Source organism: Macrobrachium rosenbergii, chromosome 28, assembly GCF_040412425.1.
Source record: "Macrobrachium rosenbergii isolate ZJJX-2024 chromosome 28, ASM4041242v1, whole genome shotgun sequence".
NCBI classification, from domain to species: Eukaryota; Metazoa; Arthropoda; class Malacostraca; order Decapoda; family Palaemonidae; genus Macrobrachium; species Macrobrachium rosenbergii.
In genome coordinates, this window is record NC_089768.1 from 15,585,001 (window position 1) to 15,601,703 (window position 16,703).

The 16,703-nt window shown below is 35.1% G+C and overlaps 1 protein-coding gene across 1 annotated transcript in view; it reads right to left on the reverse strand.

Moving 5' to 3' along the window:
- The window catches only part of LOC136854070 (V-type proton ATPase subunit S1-like), a 90,419-nt gene that overhangs the window by 27,603 nt on the left and 46,113 nt on the right, over positions 1-16,703 (reverse strand). The window contains exons 6-8 of the mRNA XM_067130188.1: positions 12,542-12,702; positions 5,844-5,975; positions 3,608-3,698 (exon numbers count right to left, since the gene is read on the reverse strand). Coding sequence (XP_066986289.1) covers positions 3,608-3,698; positions 5,844-5,975; positions 12,542-12,702 — 384 coding nt within the window. The remainder of the gene's footprint in view (positions 1-3,607; positions 3,699-5,843; positions 5,976-12,541; positions 12,703-16,703) is intronic.

A 16,703-nucleotide genomic window follows, 5' to 3' on the forward strand; every position in this document is an offset into this window, starting at 1 on the left:
AGCAAGTTCTACCAATTACTTTTTGATGCTGTTAGATGTCACCTTTCCTTGAAACATTTGGTTGACCATTTTTTTAGTTTACATGATTTTAATCTTTTGTCACTTGCTTATTCATCTTTCTATCTTTATCAAATATGTATGCAGCAGTCTATGCCATGTTCTGTTTTACAGAGGTACAGTATTTTTATAGCAAGTCCATGACTAAGTTATCAGCTGGGTTTTGTAAAGCATCTCCTCTGGCTTTCCTTCCTTTCTAATATTTCACTTCTGTTCTTCAGTACATTTTAACATGTCTCTAGAATCAACTGTTAATGATTCATGGTCTAATACAAGATACAGATCCCTTAATCAGTAATTTATAATGTCTAATTACAATTCATATAAAGTGTGATGCATCCTTAACAGTTCAACATACAGTAGTAACTTAAAACTTGTCAAACTAGTTGCATTCATGGAAGGAGCTGCCCCTACAACTCCTTTCTACAAGTGTGGTGCCTGACCCAACCATAAACCATTTGACGGTCATTGTTTCCCTTTAATGATGCTGCCATTTGAGTTGGTTATGAAAACTATCCATTTTTTGTAATTGTATGGGTGACTTCATTTTCAAGAATTACATATACTGTAAATAACCAGTGTCAATTAAATTTTATCGTAATGCCACCCGAAGAAAACAAGTAATTGTTTACTTACATCAATAACTAATAACTAGCAACTGTCTAGTGTAGGAAAAATAATTAAACCAAAGACAACCTACAAGCTACCATGTAAGTACACTGTAAATGGAACATGTGAACTTAAGAGTTATCTCTACTGCATACAAATGCAGAAATAGATAACTGTCATACTTGCAATGCTGGAATATGTAATTTCCTTTTTTCTAAATATGACTATGAAAGGAATCCATTAATTCATACTAACTTGACTATGAAGATGTGGATAAACATCCATGCCACTGAGTACTTATGCCAGTAAATATATAGCACTGGACCTAAAGACTTTGGCTTCCATGCGCACGTCTATTAGCTTAAAATGATGAACTGCAAAGCATGAGTTTAAGAGGGGTTAAATGAGAATCTGTATACATGAATCATTCAAGGGTGTTCACATGAGCTAATAAAAAGTTATTCAGGTGCAACATGGGGAGCACATGTTGAAACATAATCTAATCTTCTAGGCTGAAAAGGGAGAAGAGTTCAAGACTTGAAATTAATGCATAAATAACATGAACCACTGTAATCAGTTGGACATGAGTCTACTATACTAACAATGCCCAACATACAAACCATGAATTATGCATGAATAGCTCATGGTTCCAAAACTTAATGTTTTAAAGTTGATAAGAGAGAGAGAGAGATTTTCCCTACGATGAGAGTCCTAGAATTTTTCATACAACTCACTGTATCTATTTTAGTTCCATTTTATAAAAGAGGAATCTTAATTCAAAATCATTTTATATTCTGTTTTATGATTATAGGGATATGGAACTACAGCCTAATAATTTAGAGATCACCTGGAGAGAGGAAACTTTACAGAGCCATTAACAAAAAACTTATGAACACAAAGAAATGAGAGGCCCAAGAGCAACAATGCTTACCTCAGCCACCCTGCTGTACAACTTTGGACCCCTACTGTGGGTCCCCTTTAGCCCTTGGGCCCTAAATTGATAAATTTAATCTGCTATACCATACATGAGTGATTGAATACTATTTCAACAAAAGTGCAACCCTTATGTTCTTGAGACAAGTGTTTTTCAAGAGTTTTCATGCATATTATTAAGTAAAACTTTGAAATGCTAATGTGGCACTAGGGTCCATGGTTTGAACAAACTTGATCTAAAACATTAAGAAGCTCTCTCATAAGTTTTGTCATTCCTGGTCCAGTTGTTCAGAAGATTAAGTAACAACTCCCTATTTTCACTACAATCGACAACGAATGTCAAGTTTTGGAAACAAAAATAAAGTAAAGAAATTGTATCAGAATTTCCATCACTTTCAATTAACCAAATTATAAAATGTTTAAAAAGCTGTAAGTTAACATTAATAATATTAAATAAATTAATATTATTAATATAGACAAATCCTTTGAGCCAGCCCTGTGAGGGCTAAATTAATTAGCTCAGTGGTCTGGTTAAACTGCTTTAACATTAATAAAAAATTTCTCTTGGAAAGGGGCAAGTTTGCCAACCTAGTTAATTTATACAATAACATTACTGGGAAAAAACCCAGATTTCCACCCATTAATCTAACTAGATATTATTAGAGTTAATTTAACCCAAGCCCAATTGCTATGACAGCAGCATTTTGGATAACCTGTCAATAGTCATACCCATAACATAGTCTACCCTTGGAATACACAGTCTGATTTTTGAGACAAGTTAACAACTCTTTAGCCCTAAAATCATTTGAAGGAGTTACTTCCTCTTACTTCCTCGTCACTGCCTTTTCTATCAATCGCATTAGTTTTAATATCAACTCTGACAGTCCTAGCAATGCCATCACGATCATCATCATTAACATTATGTCATACTTTCCCTTTAGAGGCTCATAAAGTATTAACTTTCAGTGGAACACTGTATTTGGTACTATGCTTTACTACAGTATTCATTCAGCCCAAGAAGCATTGCTTCGTCTTTACTTCTCCTTCAATACCTTTAATTTCTTCCTGTTAAACTGTCCAACTTCTTTAACTCAACCTTGTTCTAGTTTTTACCTATCATTTAGGAGCAAATCATTCAGCTAAACCCTAAAAATCCAAAAATGTGACTCAATGGTCTCACCAATATGAAAAACAATCTGTTTAGGGAATTAAACATCATAAATGTGTTCTTTCCACTGTTTTCTGTCATGTGCACTTTCTGCTAAATTCTAGCCACAACCCATAACCCATGCAAAATGTTAGAAAATTTGCCAAGACTGGAGAAGTCTAAAATTCTCCAAAAGACTATTACTATACAAGCACATATTGGCTTCATGGGATAAAGTGCACCAAGGATTCTCACAGTGACAAGAAATCCCTTGAGGGAAACGAAGACCAATAAAGTGCTTGGTAGATCTACAGACTTGAGTGTTAAAGCAAAAAACACTAACATTCAAGAAGCACAACAGTCCCTGCAGAAGGTAGATATGAATTGCAATGGGAGTCCCCTAATATCATAGTCAAGACTACTGTACTATGCAGCAAAGACTGCCATCCTTTTACTTTATTCCATCCATTTAAAATAAATGTTTTTTTAACAAAGTGGCAGCAGTAATACAGCATTCAAGACAAACCACTGGAGAGTTGTATAGCTGACATATTTCCTCAAGGGCCACAAGCTTATCAATGGTTAGCCTTTATTTTTCACAAGCTTCAACTACTGGCATGTTTACATGAATTTTGTTTTGTACTGAAGTATCAGGCAACCAGTCAATCAGTTTTCAATGAACAATCCCTTTAAGGCCTGTAACAATTACCATGCAATGCTTTTCAAACTTTCCTTTGAAAGTAAGATACTCTCAATGGCTTTTTCTCATTTAGAACTTCATACAAAATTTTTAGTAACTTTTTTTATTGTACTATACCAAGATATAATCTATGAGAACGCAACAGCAAAGGGTATACTTACGAAGAAAAACTGATTAGCAACGTCAGTGTCAGTACTAATAGATACACTTTCAAGAAACCACGAAGGGCCCCTCCTTAACTGGAAATTGTACCTAAAATGGAAAGAAAAACAGATTCAGTTTATATAAGAAGCAAATTAAGAAGTCCTGGATAGAATGGCTCAAATTATGAATTTTCCAATCACACTGTCCCATGAGTGTTATCCCAAAAAACAATGATTCTTGATTTCTGGAAAGGGTTAGTCCCCAAATAAAAGCTAAACTTTCAAGGAACTGCTCCTCTCAACTAATTTCCTAAAAGTTATGAAATGGACCTTAATTCTCAGACTGTAAATTTAAATAACCCCATTAATTTCATATATGCCTACACTATGTTGTCTAGACTCTTGGATTATGCTAAAAAAAGCAAGAAAATCTTTCATATTATACCCTCATGCAAGTATCATCCAGGTACCGTCATGTTTAGTTTGTAATGCCATCACACGATATGGGTAATGTGCTTCAGCTTGTTGACTCAAACTTGCTCCAACTATTCTCTTCTTTTCGTTTTTGGCATTTTTATTTGATTTCAACTTGTTTTTATTAAACGTTCATGACTTTTTTATGTATTCTTTATTCTATGTTAACAATTTTATGTTTTCCTTAATTTTTTGCTATTTTCTGCTTCCCAATTTTGTACACCAGTCATAACAATTCCCTACTCACATAAAACTGGTCCTTGCCACATCCACGACCAAGGGAGGCTAACTGATGTTATAAGGTCTGCCATATCCTACCAACAAACAAAACAGCTCTGACCATAAACCATACATTCATACTACATTCTACTTCAACAATTCACATATATTTTTTGCTTTTATAAATATAAATTTCCCAGATTCCAAGCCATGAAAGATTATATGAAATCAATATCAAACATAGCTTTCATATAAAATGATTACAACACAAGTACAATAAAAACAAATATCTACTGTATATATAAGGTACAACATTTTCAAGAATTTTTTTTAATCTATATTCACAGCTTTCATGAAACTGCCAATTGCAGCATCCACAACCAAATATGGAAGGGTACTGACATCAGAAAATCTACCTGAAATCCATCGCCACATGGAACAGCTCTACCAACAACACAGTCTTCCATTCATCCACCTACAACACACATTCTTCCATTCATATTACATCACAATCTCAGCACTGTTAATGATTTAACTAAAATCCAATTAGTTAACTAGCAGGAGAAGACTGTTTCTTGCATTGTCCCTCCCCCAATTTAATTATGTTACTTCACTTGATTATCAGTTTTTATTATGATTTTAAATTTTTAAATGAATTTACTTGTTCTTCATTATGTCTGTCTTGAAATTCATAAATGCAATTTTCAAAATTATTGTGTTATGCAGTACTTGTATTTCATCATCACATCTACCTTGTCATGTGTAACTGTTACCTACTTTGTTGTTGTTGGGCTTCTTAACACCACTAGCGCTTGGTTTAGTTAGCCTATGAAAGAGACTAATTATGATCACTGTGCCTTTCTTTTTTCATTAAAGGTGTTGATCATCAATTTGTCAACTACTTGGTTTTCTTCATTCAAAATGATTACCATTCTCACTATGTTGTCTACTATGATTGATTCTAGTATCTCCCTAGGAACAGAAATATTGGAGATTGGTCTGTAGTTAATTTAAACGAATAGCAAAGCAATTTGCAAGTACTAAAGAATATACAAAATTGTTAGGCTGTTGCATAGTCGTTTGTAAATTTTGGGCTAAAATGGTATTGTCAACACCGTAATGAATGTATACAGATTTTTTCGTCAATATACATTCATTACCCAAAAAGCACAGAAATTTTATTGACATAACCTTTATTTACAGTATCTTGTTTTAGGTAAAGTACATACTAATGTTCAAATATTCCAGACAAGGTTAATAGTACATACTGCATACAGACTGATGTATGTACATTATGCATACATATGTAAGGACTTTATAATGTGGTACAGTACTATATTGTCTTACACATTTTATACAAGGCAATGAAATTTGCACAATTTCTGACTCATGCATTAAGTCACTATAATCAACATGTACTCTTACTAATTTAATCTTAAAGTTAAAGTACTTATTAGCAAGTAAAGAAAATAATTAATTCATTACAATTACAATACTGTACAGTGCTGGAAAAAATCAAGCAAAATCTCTCCAGCTTATAAAACATTTCTTTCCTACTTACGTAACATAAACCTTTGTATAAACTGTATCACCGATGTTAATATTGAAATACTTCACGTGAAGACTGTTAAAGTCAGTTCGACAGTCACCAGTATTGTTGGATAAGGAGCTGCTTTCATCTATCACAAAAGGCCTGAAAGAAAAAACAAGATATATTTAAAATATACGTCTCTGTTTGCAGCATAAACAGGTTCATTATGAAGATAAAATCTTTTGATATGTACAGTACTCACAATGCTGTCTTACTGCCATTTTAAATACCTAGAGCTAGCACTATCAGGGACAGGACTATGGTAGTAAAAGAAATTTTAGTAATTCAGTAAGTTATAAGTTTAACCAAACCTATCAAAGGCTGACCCAAAGGGTTTGCCCAAAGGGGTTAGCTATTTTTAAATATAAGTACTTCATCTATTCAATTACAACTAAAAAAATTTACTACTGAATATATCTAAAAACTGATAATTTTCTTGATAAAATTAATTATTTGATACTTACCTACTGTTAAAGTTAGCTATATCTTTGCCCTGTTTGGTGCGATCGGCATTTGAAAAATCAAAATACGTTTGGCTAACTCACTAGGACTGTCTTTGTATTCACTGTTTCCCACTACCAGGTGGTGCTGGAATGTTTACGTTCTGTCATATTTCTTCATGACCACCCACTAAGATGTGGGGAGGCTGGGTGGGTTTCCACTTTAACAGTCAGTAAGTACCCAAATAACTAATTTTATCATGAAATTATCATTACTTAGAATGAGTCTTACCTACTGTTAAAGTTAGCTACCACATTGAATGAGGATGGTAGGTTTGTGCGCCCTGAGAAACAGAGTTCAGCTAAGCAAACTAAAAGCAATTTTTAATAGGGAAAAAAAGCTTCTCAACATTCCTGCCTATGTGTGATCCTTACTGGCAAGTACTGAAACAAGACGTTGGAACCACAACAGGGTTTAAGGTCCTCATAGCAAGACCTGTCAGAGGATCCTTACAGGGCTAAAAGGACTTTATCTTGTAGAGTACTGGTGACTCCTGTGCCAGTCGAAAGCCCATACCCGACAGTCCAAAACTAAAGATAATTACTAACTTCGAAATTAAATAGCGGGATTCCTAACAACTAACGATAAGATGGAAAGCAGGGTTACTATCATATCTGCTTCGGGAGAAAGTGTCCCCACTGCAACGATATAATAGAGGTTAACACCTCATGCTAAAATTGAACATTTGCAAAAATTAAGCAAAAATACTTATAGCTCCCCTGAGATACACGACAACCTTCTCTAGAAGGAGGTTTTAAAGGAAATAAAGACATGTTCACGGTACGGAACCCATGAGGATTATCTCCAAAAAAGGTAAAATACTCAGGAACCGACTCTGTGTGCACAGACTTTATCCATCTTGAACATAGGAGTATTTGGCCTTCTGACACCACAGATAAATTCTTAACTTCTCAACTTACGGGTTTATGTCTGTCTAGGTAAACCTTCAGAGTTCTAACTGGACATAACACCCATTATTCAATTGCTACCTAAGCAGATAAATTAAGCACTGTCACAAATCTGGGAAGGGCTTTCAATTCTAAGTCTTTTTGCTAAGCAATGAAGGAAATGAGAAGTTGCCACTAGAGCAAAGCCAAAGAACAAGATAGGGCTTGAAGCTCACTAATATAGCCTCTTAATAATAGGTCTAATCTGGTCATTAAGACAGCCACTTCTTCACTGCCTACCAAAGCAGTTAAATTAGGCACTGTAACCAAAACTGGGAAGGGCTTACTCTTCTAAGTAATGAAAGAAAAGAGAGGGGTTGCCATTAGAACAAAGCCCCCAACAAGAAAGGGCTTAAAGGGCACTAAAACACTTTGCTACAACAAGAGCTAAAAGAAAAAGTGTCTTCAAAGTTCTTAAGTGATGCCCTATCAAAGGGCTTAAGTGAGGTTATGTCAACATCTGAAGGCTTACATCTAAATTTCATCATAAATCCTGATTAGAAGAAAAAATTTCCTGAACAAGAGATTGAAAACCTCTTCAAACTTTCAATTATGAGCAATATTTCAGTCAGCATGATGATAAAACTGGAAGCAATGGGATCCTTGATCGCTGTGACAGAAAACTGCTTTGTATATCTGTAACACTGATAGAGCTTAAATCAAGATACCTAGTGGAACAGGTGCTGGATATCACTCAGGACACCCACCATGATAAAAAAATAACCACTGTTATTGAAACACAAGTCTAACACTGGAGGGCCTTCTAGATTTCAGGAATGCTTCCTTGGCCATTCTAGAAATGCCCTTAGTTAGTAACAGGCAACTGACAATCTCCACGCGGGGAAATGAAGTGTGTGGAGGTTTGAAGGAATCTTCTTGAATAAGACTGTCTGAAAAGATCCTTCCTTAACTGAAGAACACAAAGAACATCTACCACCAGGAAAAAAATTTAGGAGAGCCATTCCCAATGGCCAAGATTCACTAGAAAATTTGTCTACACTGGACTACCACTAAAAAAAAAAGCACATCTCTATGGATGCCTTTCCAATGGCTGTCCATCGACACCTGTGGACAGCAGGCTCGACTGAGAGGCAGCTATCCATGGGGAAAATCCCTTCGGACTCCCAAGGACCGACAGTATGTCTCCTCCCAGGTTTAGGGAAGTTTAGTCACCTGCACTAAACTGTGAAGCATTACCCTTGAATTTTTTAATTCATGCTGCCATGCAAGAGGAAACCATAGCTGTGTAATTACTGGATAAGTTACTTATATAAAAAATTGGTTTTCACACACTCTATCCTATAGCACAGCCTAATGCTTTCATCTCTGCTTGTTGTAGATGACATAAAGCAAAAATACCATACAGGATAAATTTGCCAGAAATCATCAAAAACTACTAAAGCCGATTGAGATCGTGCATTCAACACAACAGCATGAAGACATATGACAAAACATAAACATTCCAGCATCATCTGGTGAGAAACAGGTAAATACACAGGCAGTTCCAACAAGTTCTCCAAGACTATTTTGTTTTTAAATGCCAACCGCACCAAACAGTGCAAGGATAAAGTCAACTTTAACAATAGGTAAGATTCATTCCCAATAACTGAAGATTCCATCAGTTTTGTTATTGAATACATGTCAAATGCTTTTCATTCTCTATAGATTACAATTATTGTAGTACATTTAAATAACTTTTATAGTCATTTTACTACTACACTCTCCAACATTTGGGTGACATGAAGTAATCATACAGCATAAGGAGTAATCCACTCTCAGATATGATTTTACTTCTTAAAGACTTTTTATACTGACTGCTATAACCCCGCTGCTAGTTTAATCTGTTTCCATTTTTATCATAAGTTCCACCTCGACATGAAGCCTTCCATTCATTTATTATAATAACTTGAGCAGTTCATTACTTCCTTTTATTTCCTTTAGTGCTCAAATGAGCATGGATCTAATATAATGTAAGGAAATAAAAGTGTTTGAACTGCTTAATTAAAACAATGACTTCTACAAAAATTCTCAAGTTTCTGCTGCATTTCAAAAATTGCTGAAAATTACTCCTATGTGGTTTATCTTTAAAAATCTTTAAATACCAAATGAAATTGCAAACTATACCTGGCAGAAAAACAAAGTCAATATTAGGTAATGAGAACCAAGATTTACAGTTCAAAGAGCAGTGAATTCCACACCTGTGACACACTTGGAACCATTACTATACAGTACTACCCGATTCACAAAAGAGCTATGTTCCTAACAGCTGTTTGTATCTTAAATTGTTCATAGGCTGGTTTTTATATTTCATACATAGGACATAATTTTTGTTGATGCTAACATTCCCGATTCAGCTCGGGAGTCATAGATTACACTATTTTACTGTATCTTTAAATGATGCAGTATTATAAAGAATTACTTTGGATGACAGAAAGGTAAAAAGAAGAAAATAAAATTTGGATTTGTAAAACATTCAAAATTTAATAATTTTTCCATGCTTTGAAAATTATAAACTTGGAGAGAATTTCACAGGATCAGCAACTTCCATTGAAAGTTCACAAAGTAAACAACGCACACTGCCATCTATTGACAAAAATACATAATGTTTCTTATGGGGAGAAGAAATATAGAAAGTAGGAATTCATCCAAGAACAAGTTAAATCGGGAAGATAGAAATAATTAAGAATATTTTACGAGTATTCTCATGATTGTTAGAAGAACACATGGTAGTTAATCATGAGACTACTCGGGATAATCAGGGAAGAGGTTAAAGGAATAGGTTCTTCTTGTTCCTCATGTTCTTTTGTTTGTTACAAAAATTCTTACTAGCAGAACTGGAGCTCAGCACAAAATTTGAACTTACGGGTGGCAAAGGGGAGACCTCTCAACACAATTTTAACTTGTGACCCTGTCTGTTCGTATCTCCGAATGTTCATAACTTGAATGTTCGTAAGTAGGGTGGCGACTGTACAGCATATTGTATAATGTGGATTTAAAAATTCCTGCTATGGGGTGCTTTGTTGCTGTGGGGTTAATGAGTATTATCACAAATAATAAGCAGGCCAATGAGTCAAACTTTAATTCTCTTGTGCCTGACCTGAAGGGTTTGGTCTTTGATATATAATCATTTGTCTTGTACAGAGTTACAGACACTTGAAAACTTAGATAAAATGAAACTTGTAGATTCTGACATAACTTTTTTAGAGATTATTTTCCAAAACTTTGCATTCAGTGCTTGCTAGAGCTAGGTCAGTCACATATACTATATGCTTCACTCTTATATTAAGTTGTTAAGCCACAACTGCAAGTGGGGATTATGTCATGTGATGTATTCAAGAAATTTCCATGATATCAAAGCGTTAAGGAACAATAGGTTATACCTATATTTCTTTTCAGATAATGACTTTAAAGTATTACCTTCATATTTCATTTTTGTTACTTTGCATCTATTTTGAGGTTACTTCCTACTTGGTGTTTCAAGCAGTTAGCTATGACAACTAACTGTAAAATAAAAACTCCACTTCTAAGATGCTGGAATATCTAAAGCACATTTAGTAAACGCTTATCTGCTAAGTGACTGACTTCTCAAATGTTGGACTGAAATATATCTTGTACACTAAGCTGTATTGATGCTCCACATAACCCTAGCCTTAAAAAATATGTATTATCAGAAACAGAGGTGGTATAAAACAGAGTAGAAATACCATAGATTTCATTTTATCCAATTTCCAACAACCCAAAGTCTAAACAACTTGACCTTCGATTAATACAAACTTAATAGTACAGTATACTAAAAAATATAATCATCAAACAGTAAACTTGACACTCTACCTCATTTCTGTCACTGCTTGTGATTTAGTTCAATAGTGCCTGTATTTCTAAATCTATAATTTGAGAAGCTGGGAAATCTGAGAAAATAGCTACATTATCCATTCTCACAAGAATAGCTAAAATTGACAATTAATACATACAGACTGCTTTGGACTATGTCAAATTACTGTTTTCATACTGTTTTACTGCGCAACACAATCGTTATTATAATAGTAATTAAATATCATATTTCTTGTCAAGCTTAAACACAGCATTCCTGAGTGTTAAAACCACAATACCAGTTGATTTCGATAATTTGTACACAGCCAAACATGTTCTATGACTGACTTCTTTTATTAATAGCTTTTATCAAGAGTTTTGAACTCTGTGTTTTGTTGTTGTTCAAAACACTGTTTCTTACTAGGAAGTCACATGAACAAAGTGACTCCACCAACAATTATCACCACCTATTTTAACTAAGTGCACAGCCCTCTCTGACTCTATGTCATCAGACACTTCATTCCTAGGAGCATTCGTCCCAATCATTTATATTACACTGACATGGATCAAATTTCACCATCCTATACAGTAACCCCGGCCACCTTAAATAAATGAGTACTTTAAGCTGGGTAATTTCAAATACAATCAAACATTACCAGCATGGAAAGATGAAAGATGATCTCAGTTCCATTTTATCAGTGGCACAGCAAGAGGTAATGAAAAACATAACATGGATATCTGAGGTAAAATTTAAGATGATATATGGCAAACATCAGCACTTGCATTTGACAAGGATATTTTTGCTGATCAGAAACAAATTTTATAGGATAGAAGGGTATTAGATATAAACTTAGTTGCTCAAACTCTGAAAGCCTGGATTTTCAGCAGGACAATAGCAATTGGTTAAGGTTAATCCACTCCTATGTGTACTGTATAAATTTAAACGTAAGGAAGCATAGTAATAATAATTCTGATGAGCATAAGCTCAGCCAACACCAGTTAGCATCTCCTGACACAGGCTATATTACAGTATGTATGAAACTCAACACAAGGTTTGAACCAACTTTTTTTACATCATTACTTTACTTGCAGTTATGTATTATTTAGACTACAACAAATACTACATGAGTTTAAGAGTACAGCAGCATTGAAAAAATAAAAAAATCAGGGTAACTATTACTTGAGGGCTCTCCCTTACCCACCTTTGATGAGGAATACTGTTCCCATAGAAAATCCTTAGTCAGTCCACCCTCTCAGTACAAAAGTAACAGATCGTAGCAAAACAAAGATTTGTGCATTGCATAGATTCTCTAATTATAATATCAATTCAAGTCTCTAAAAATAAAAAAATAGTCTTGAATAGTCGTGATGTGTCACAGCAAACTTCCACAAAATTTAACAGATACTTACTTCTTTATGGCACCATCTGAATAGAGTATTGTCAGGTTTTGTCTCAAATACATTTTGGTGCAATCAGAAAAATGGTATCCAGTCACATTCATAGTTTCTTGTACAGCCTGAAGAGAGCGCGAAACACGAATTCGTTGGTCATATTGATCATTACGTTCATCCTGAAAATAAACACAAGTTAAAAGCCAGATGTTTTCAATTAACATACCCTATAGGAATGCATAAACCTATTATTTTTGTAGTGTAAGTGCTGACTGTCCTCCAAGGAGTTACCCTAATGGTCATACCAGGAGCTCCAAAAGACAGACCAATTAATATCAAGAATTTTCTCATAGCTTGTCAAAGCCATAATAATACCCCTGGAACAGGGATGGCGTTTAAAACTTCAGGCAGGAAGGCTCTTTATCCTGCCTAAAGCAATCACCTGGAGACCCTGCTGGGGCCATAAGGGTAACCCCCCTTGGAGGACTCAGCAACTACCAAAATGAAGTTTCATAATAGAACTAATATTGTAATACTGTACTTACCTGAACACCTGAATTAGCCCTGGTCACTGACCAGCCCGAACAATAGCCCCATAATTTTACCCACAAAGTGGGTAATTAACTGTCAGTGTTATCAACGCTACAGGTAAAATCTTGTCAAATGAGTTACCTGAGGTACCGTTGACAACACTGCTGAAAATACTGGCCGACAGAGGCCGACATCCCCAATTGAGTCACTCACTATCAAAAATTGAAGTGGGGAGGAAGGGGGAATCATTCAGGTGTTCAGGTAAATATTACAATATTAGTTTTATTATGAAAACTTCATATTGCAAAACACTCCCTGAACACCTGAATTAGCCCGATTAACAAAATTTTAATGGAGGTGGGATCAATCTAATTCAGCCCGACCTGTCAATGGAGAATAAGCAAAGCAAGTAACTCATTATCAACCTACTACTGCAAGTGTAAATGTATGTGTAAATGTATGTCACCATATCAATCAACGCTTTCGGTGAAGAGACATGCCGGAGAGTACTTTGATCGTCAGTCAGGTCAGTACTGTCTCGGTCCGTCGACTTCCCATGTGACTCTTCAGAACCTCTCATGTGTGGAGGAGTACGATGAACCTCCCATGTGGCTATTCAGAGCCTCTCATGTATGGAGGGGAATGAAGCAGTGTGCCAAGCTGCTGATCCTCCGGGTAACCCATCTAGGTTGTGGATAAGGCCCGACAATCGATGAGCGAAGAAGTAACTCAGTGCCGATGAAAGAGCCTAGCCTACTAGAGAACCCCCTTCGACTCTCGTAGGGAAATTATCAAAGACTATGTTACTTAAATACATACTAAACTTAAGTTCATGTGATTATACTATTACTGCTGCCTAAGACTCTAAAGACTAAAAGGAATTCCTCTATCTGGTTAGCCTAAGAACCTCTGCACTAAGAGAATACCACCTCACCTAAATGAATGCACCCTAGCAAATAGAGTTAGCTGCTACACACGGACTAAGAGAATAGCCCTCCGACAAGGCGAATTGAACGTCTCTTAAGTAAAAGCAAGTAAACATTAAGACGAACTTCCAAGTAGTCACCTCCAGAATAGAAGACACTGAACAATTCCTTAGAAAGGAAGATGAAGTGGCCATACTCTGAATACTGTGCGCTCAGGGTAATGCACAGCTTGATGACAATGAAGAAGAACCCTGGGAAATCATCTCCCTCAGAAAGAACTAATCGCATTCATTGACAGTGGACGGGAAGGATTCTGAGGAGAGACGAGAAGTGTACACAGACGGAGTTTCTCAACCTTTGATAAATAGACTTTTAATGGTCGCACCGGACATAAAGACATCTCTGCTGGGTCACCAGTAATGAACTCTTGCAGATAAAGAACCCTAAACGAACGAGGCAGAGGGTTAACCTCTGACTCCGTCTTCGCAACAAATTCTAGAAGAAGAGACAAATACATATCATTTCCCGCCCAGGAAACCAGCCTAGAAACTGCCTGAAGCTCGCCCACCTTTCTAGCTGTAGTTAAAGCCGTAAGAAAAAGCACCTTCTTAATCATTTGTCTTAACATTAGAACTTCGGACAAATCCCACGGAGGAGCCCGAATCGACAAGACAGGACATTTGATCTTAACCCTCTAACGCCGAGCCTCTATTTACAAAAGTGTCTGTCGTATGCCGGCGGCGTTCAGGAGTTAGCGCCGAAGCGGAAAAAGTTTTTAAAAAAATCACAGCACGCTTAGTTTTTAAGAATAAGAGTTCACTTTTGGCTCCTTTTTTGGTCATTGCCTGAAGTTTAGTATGCAACCATCAGAAATGAAAAAAAATATCATTATCATATATAAATATTTAAATATATGACAGCACAAAAAAAAATTTCATATATAATTGTATACAAATAGCGCTGTGAGCAAACAGTTAAAGCTAACAAGTTTTTTTTTTTTTTTGTATTGTACACTAAATTGCAATGATTCTGGTATATAACAAATTGTAAAACAATCAAAGCAACACAGAGAAAATATTATCACAAAATGATCCATGAATTCGTAACGAGCGGACGTAAAAAAAAGTATTTTTAAAAAATTCACCATAAATCGAAATATTGTGCTAGAGACTTCCCGTTTGTTGCAAAATGAAGGTAATTGATTGAATATTACTAGACTGTAAGTGTTTTAGCTTACAATTGCAGTTTTCTACCATTTCGGTCGAGTTAAAGTTGACTGAAAGTAGAATTTGTTCCATTTATCGTGATTTATATGAAAATATTTCAAAACTGTTAAAAGCTACAACCATGAGTTATTTTTTGTTGTATTCTACATGAAATTGCACACATTTTCATATATAAAACTTTATGTAACGACTAATATAAAACAGTGCAAACATTACAACAAAGTGACAAAAGAATTTCTGATATGTTCGGCAGAATTACCAGCGAACGTAAGGAAAATGTTTTTTCAAAAATTCACCATAAATCGAAATATTGTGCTAGAGACTTCCAGTTTGTTGCAAAATGAAGGTACATGATTGAATATTACTAGGTTGTAAGAGCTTTAGCTTACAATTGCGTTTTTCGATCATTTCGGTCGAGTTAAAGTTGACCGAAGGTTGAAATTTTGGCACATCATGATTTATATGAAAATTTTTCAAAACTGATAAAAGATACAACCATGAGTTTTTTCCGTTGTATTGTACATGAAATTTTGCACATTTTCATATATAAAACTTTATGTAACGACTAATATAAAACGGTGCAAACATTACGACAAAGTGACAAAAGAATTTCCGAGATGTTCGGCAGAGTTACCGAGCGGGGACGTAAGGAAAAAAAATTTTTTTTTTTTAAATTCACCATAAATCGAAATATTGTGCTAGAGACTTCCAGTATGTTGCAAAATGAATGTACATGATTGAATATTACTAGAATGTAAGAGTTTTAGCTTACAATTGCGTTTTTCGACCATTTCGGTCGAGTTAAAGTTGACCGAAGGTTGAAATTTTGGCACTTACGTTGATTTATATGGAAATATTTCAAAACTGATAAAAGCTACAACCATGATTTATTTTCTGTTGTATTCTACATGAAATTGCGCACATTTTCATATATAAAACTTTATGTAACGACTAATATAAACTGGTGCAAACATTACGACAAGGTGACGAAAGAATTTCTGAAACGTTCGGCAGAGTTACAGTGCGCGGACGTATGGGAAGTTTTTTCAAAAATTCACCATAAATCAAAATATTGTGCTAGAGACTTCCAATTTGTTGCAAAATGAAGGTACATGACTGAATATTATTAGAATGTAAGAGTTTTAGCTTACAATTGCGTTTTTCGACCATTTCGGTCGAGTTAAAGTTGACCGAAGGTTGAAATTTTGGCACTTATCATGATTTATATGGAAATATTTCAAAATTGATAGAAGCTACAACCATGAGTTATTTTCTGTTGTATTCTGCATGAAATTGCGCACATTTCCATATACAAAACTTTATGTAACGACTAATATAAACCGGTGCAAACATTATGACAAAATGACCAAAGAATTTCTGAAATTTTCGGCTGAGTTACCACGCGGATGTAAGGAAAAAGTTTTTTTCAAAAATTCACCATAAATCGAAATATTGTGCTAGAGACTTCCAATTTGTTGCAAAATTAAGGTAAATGAT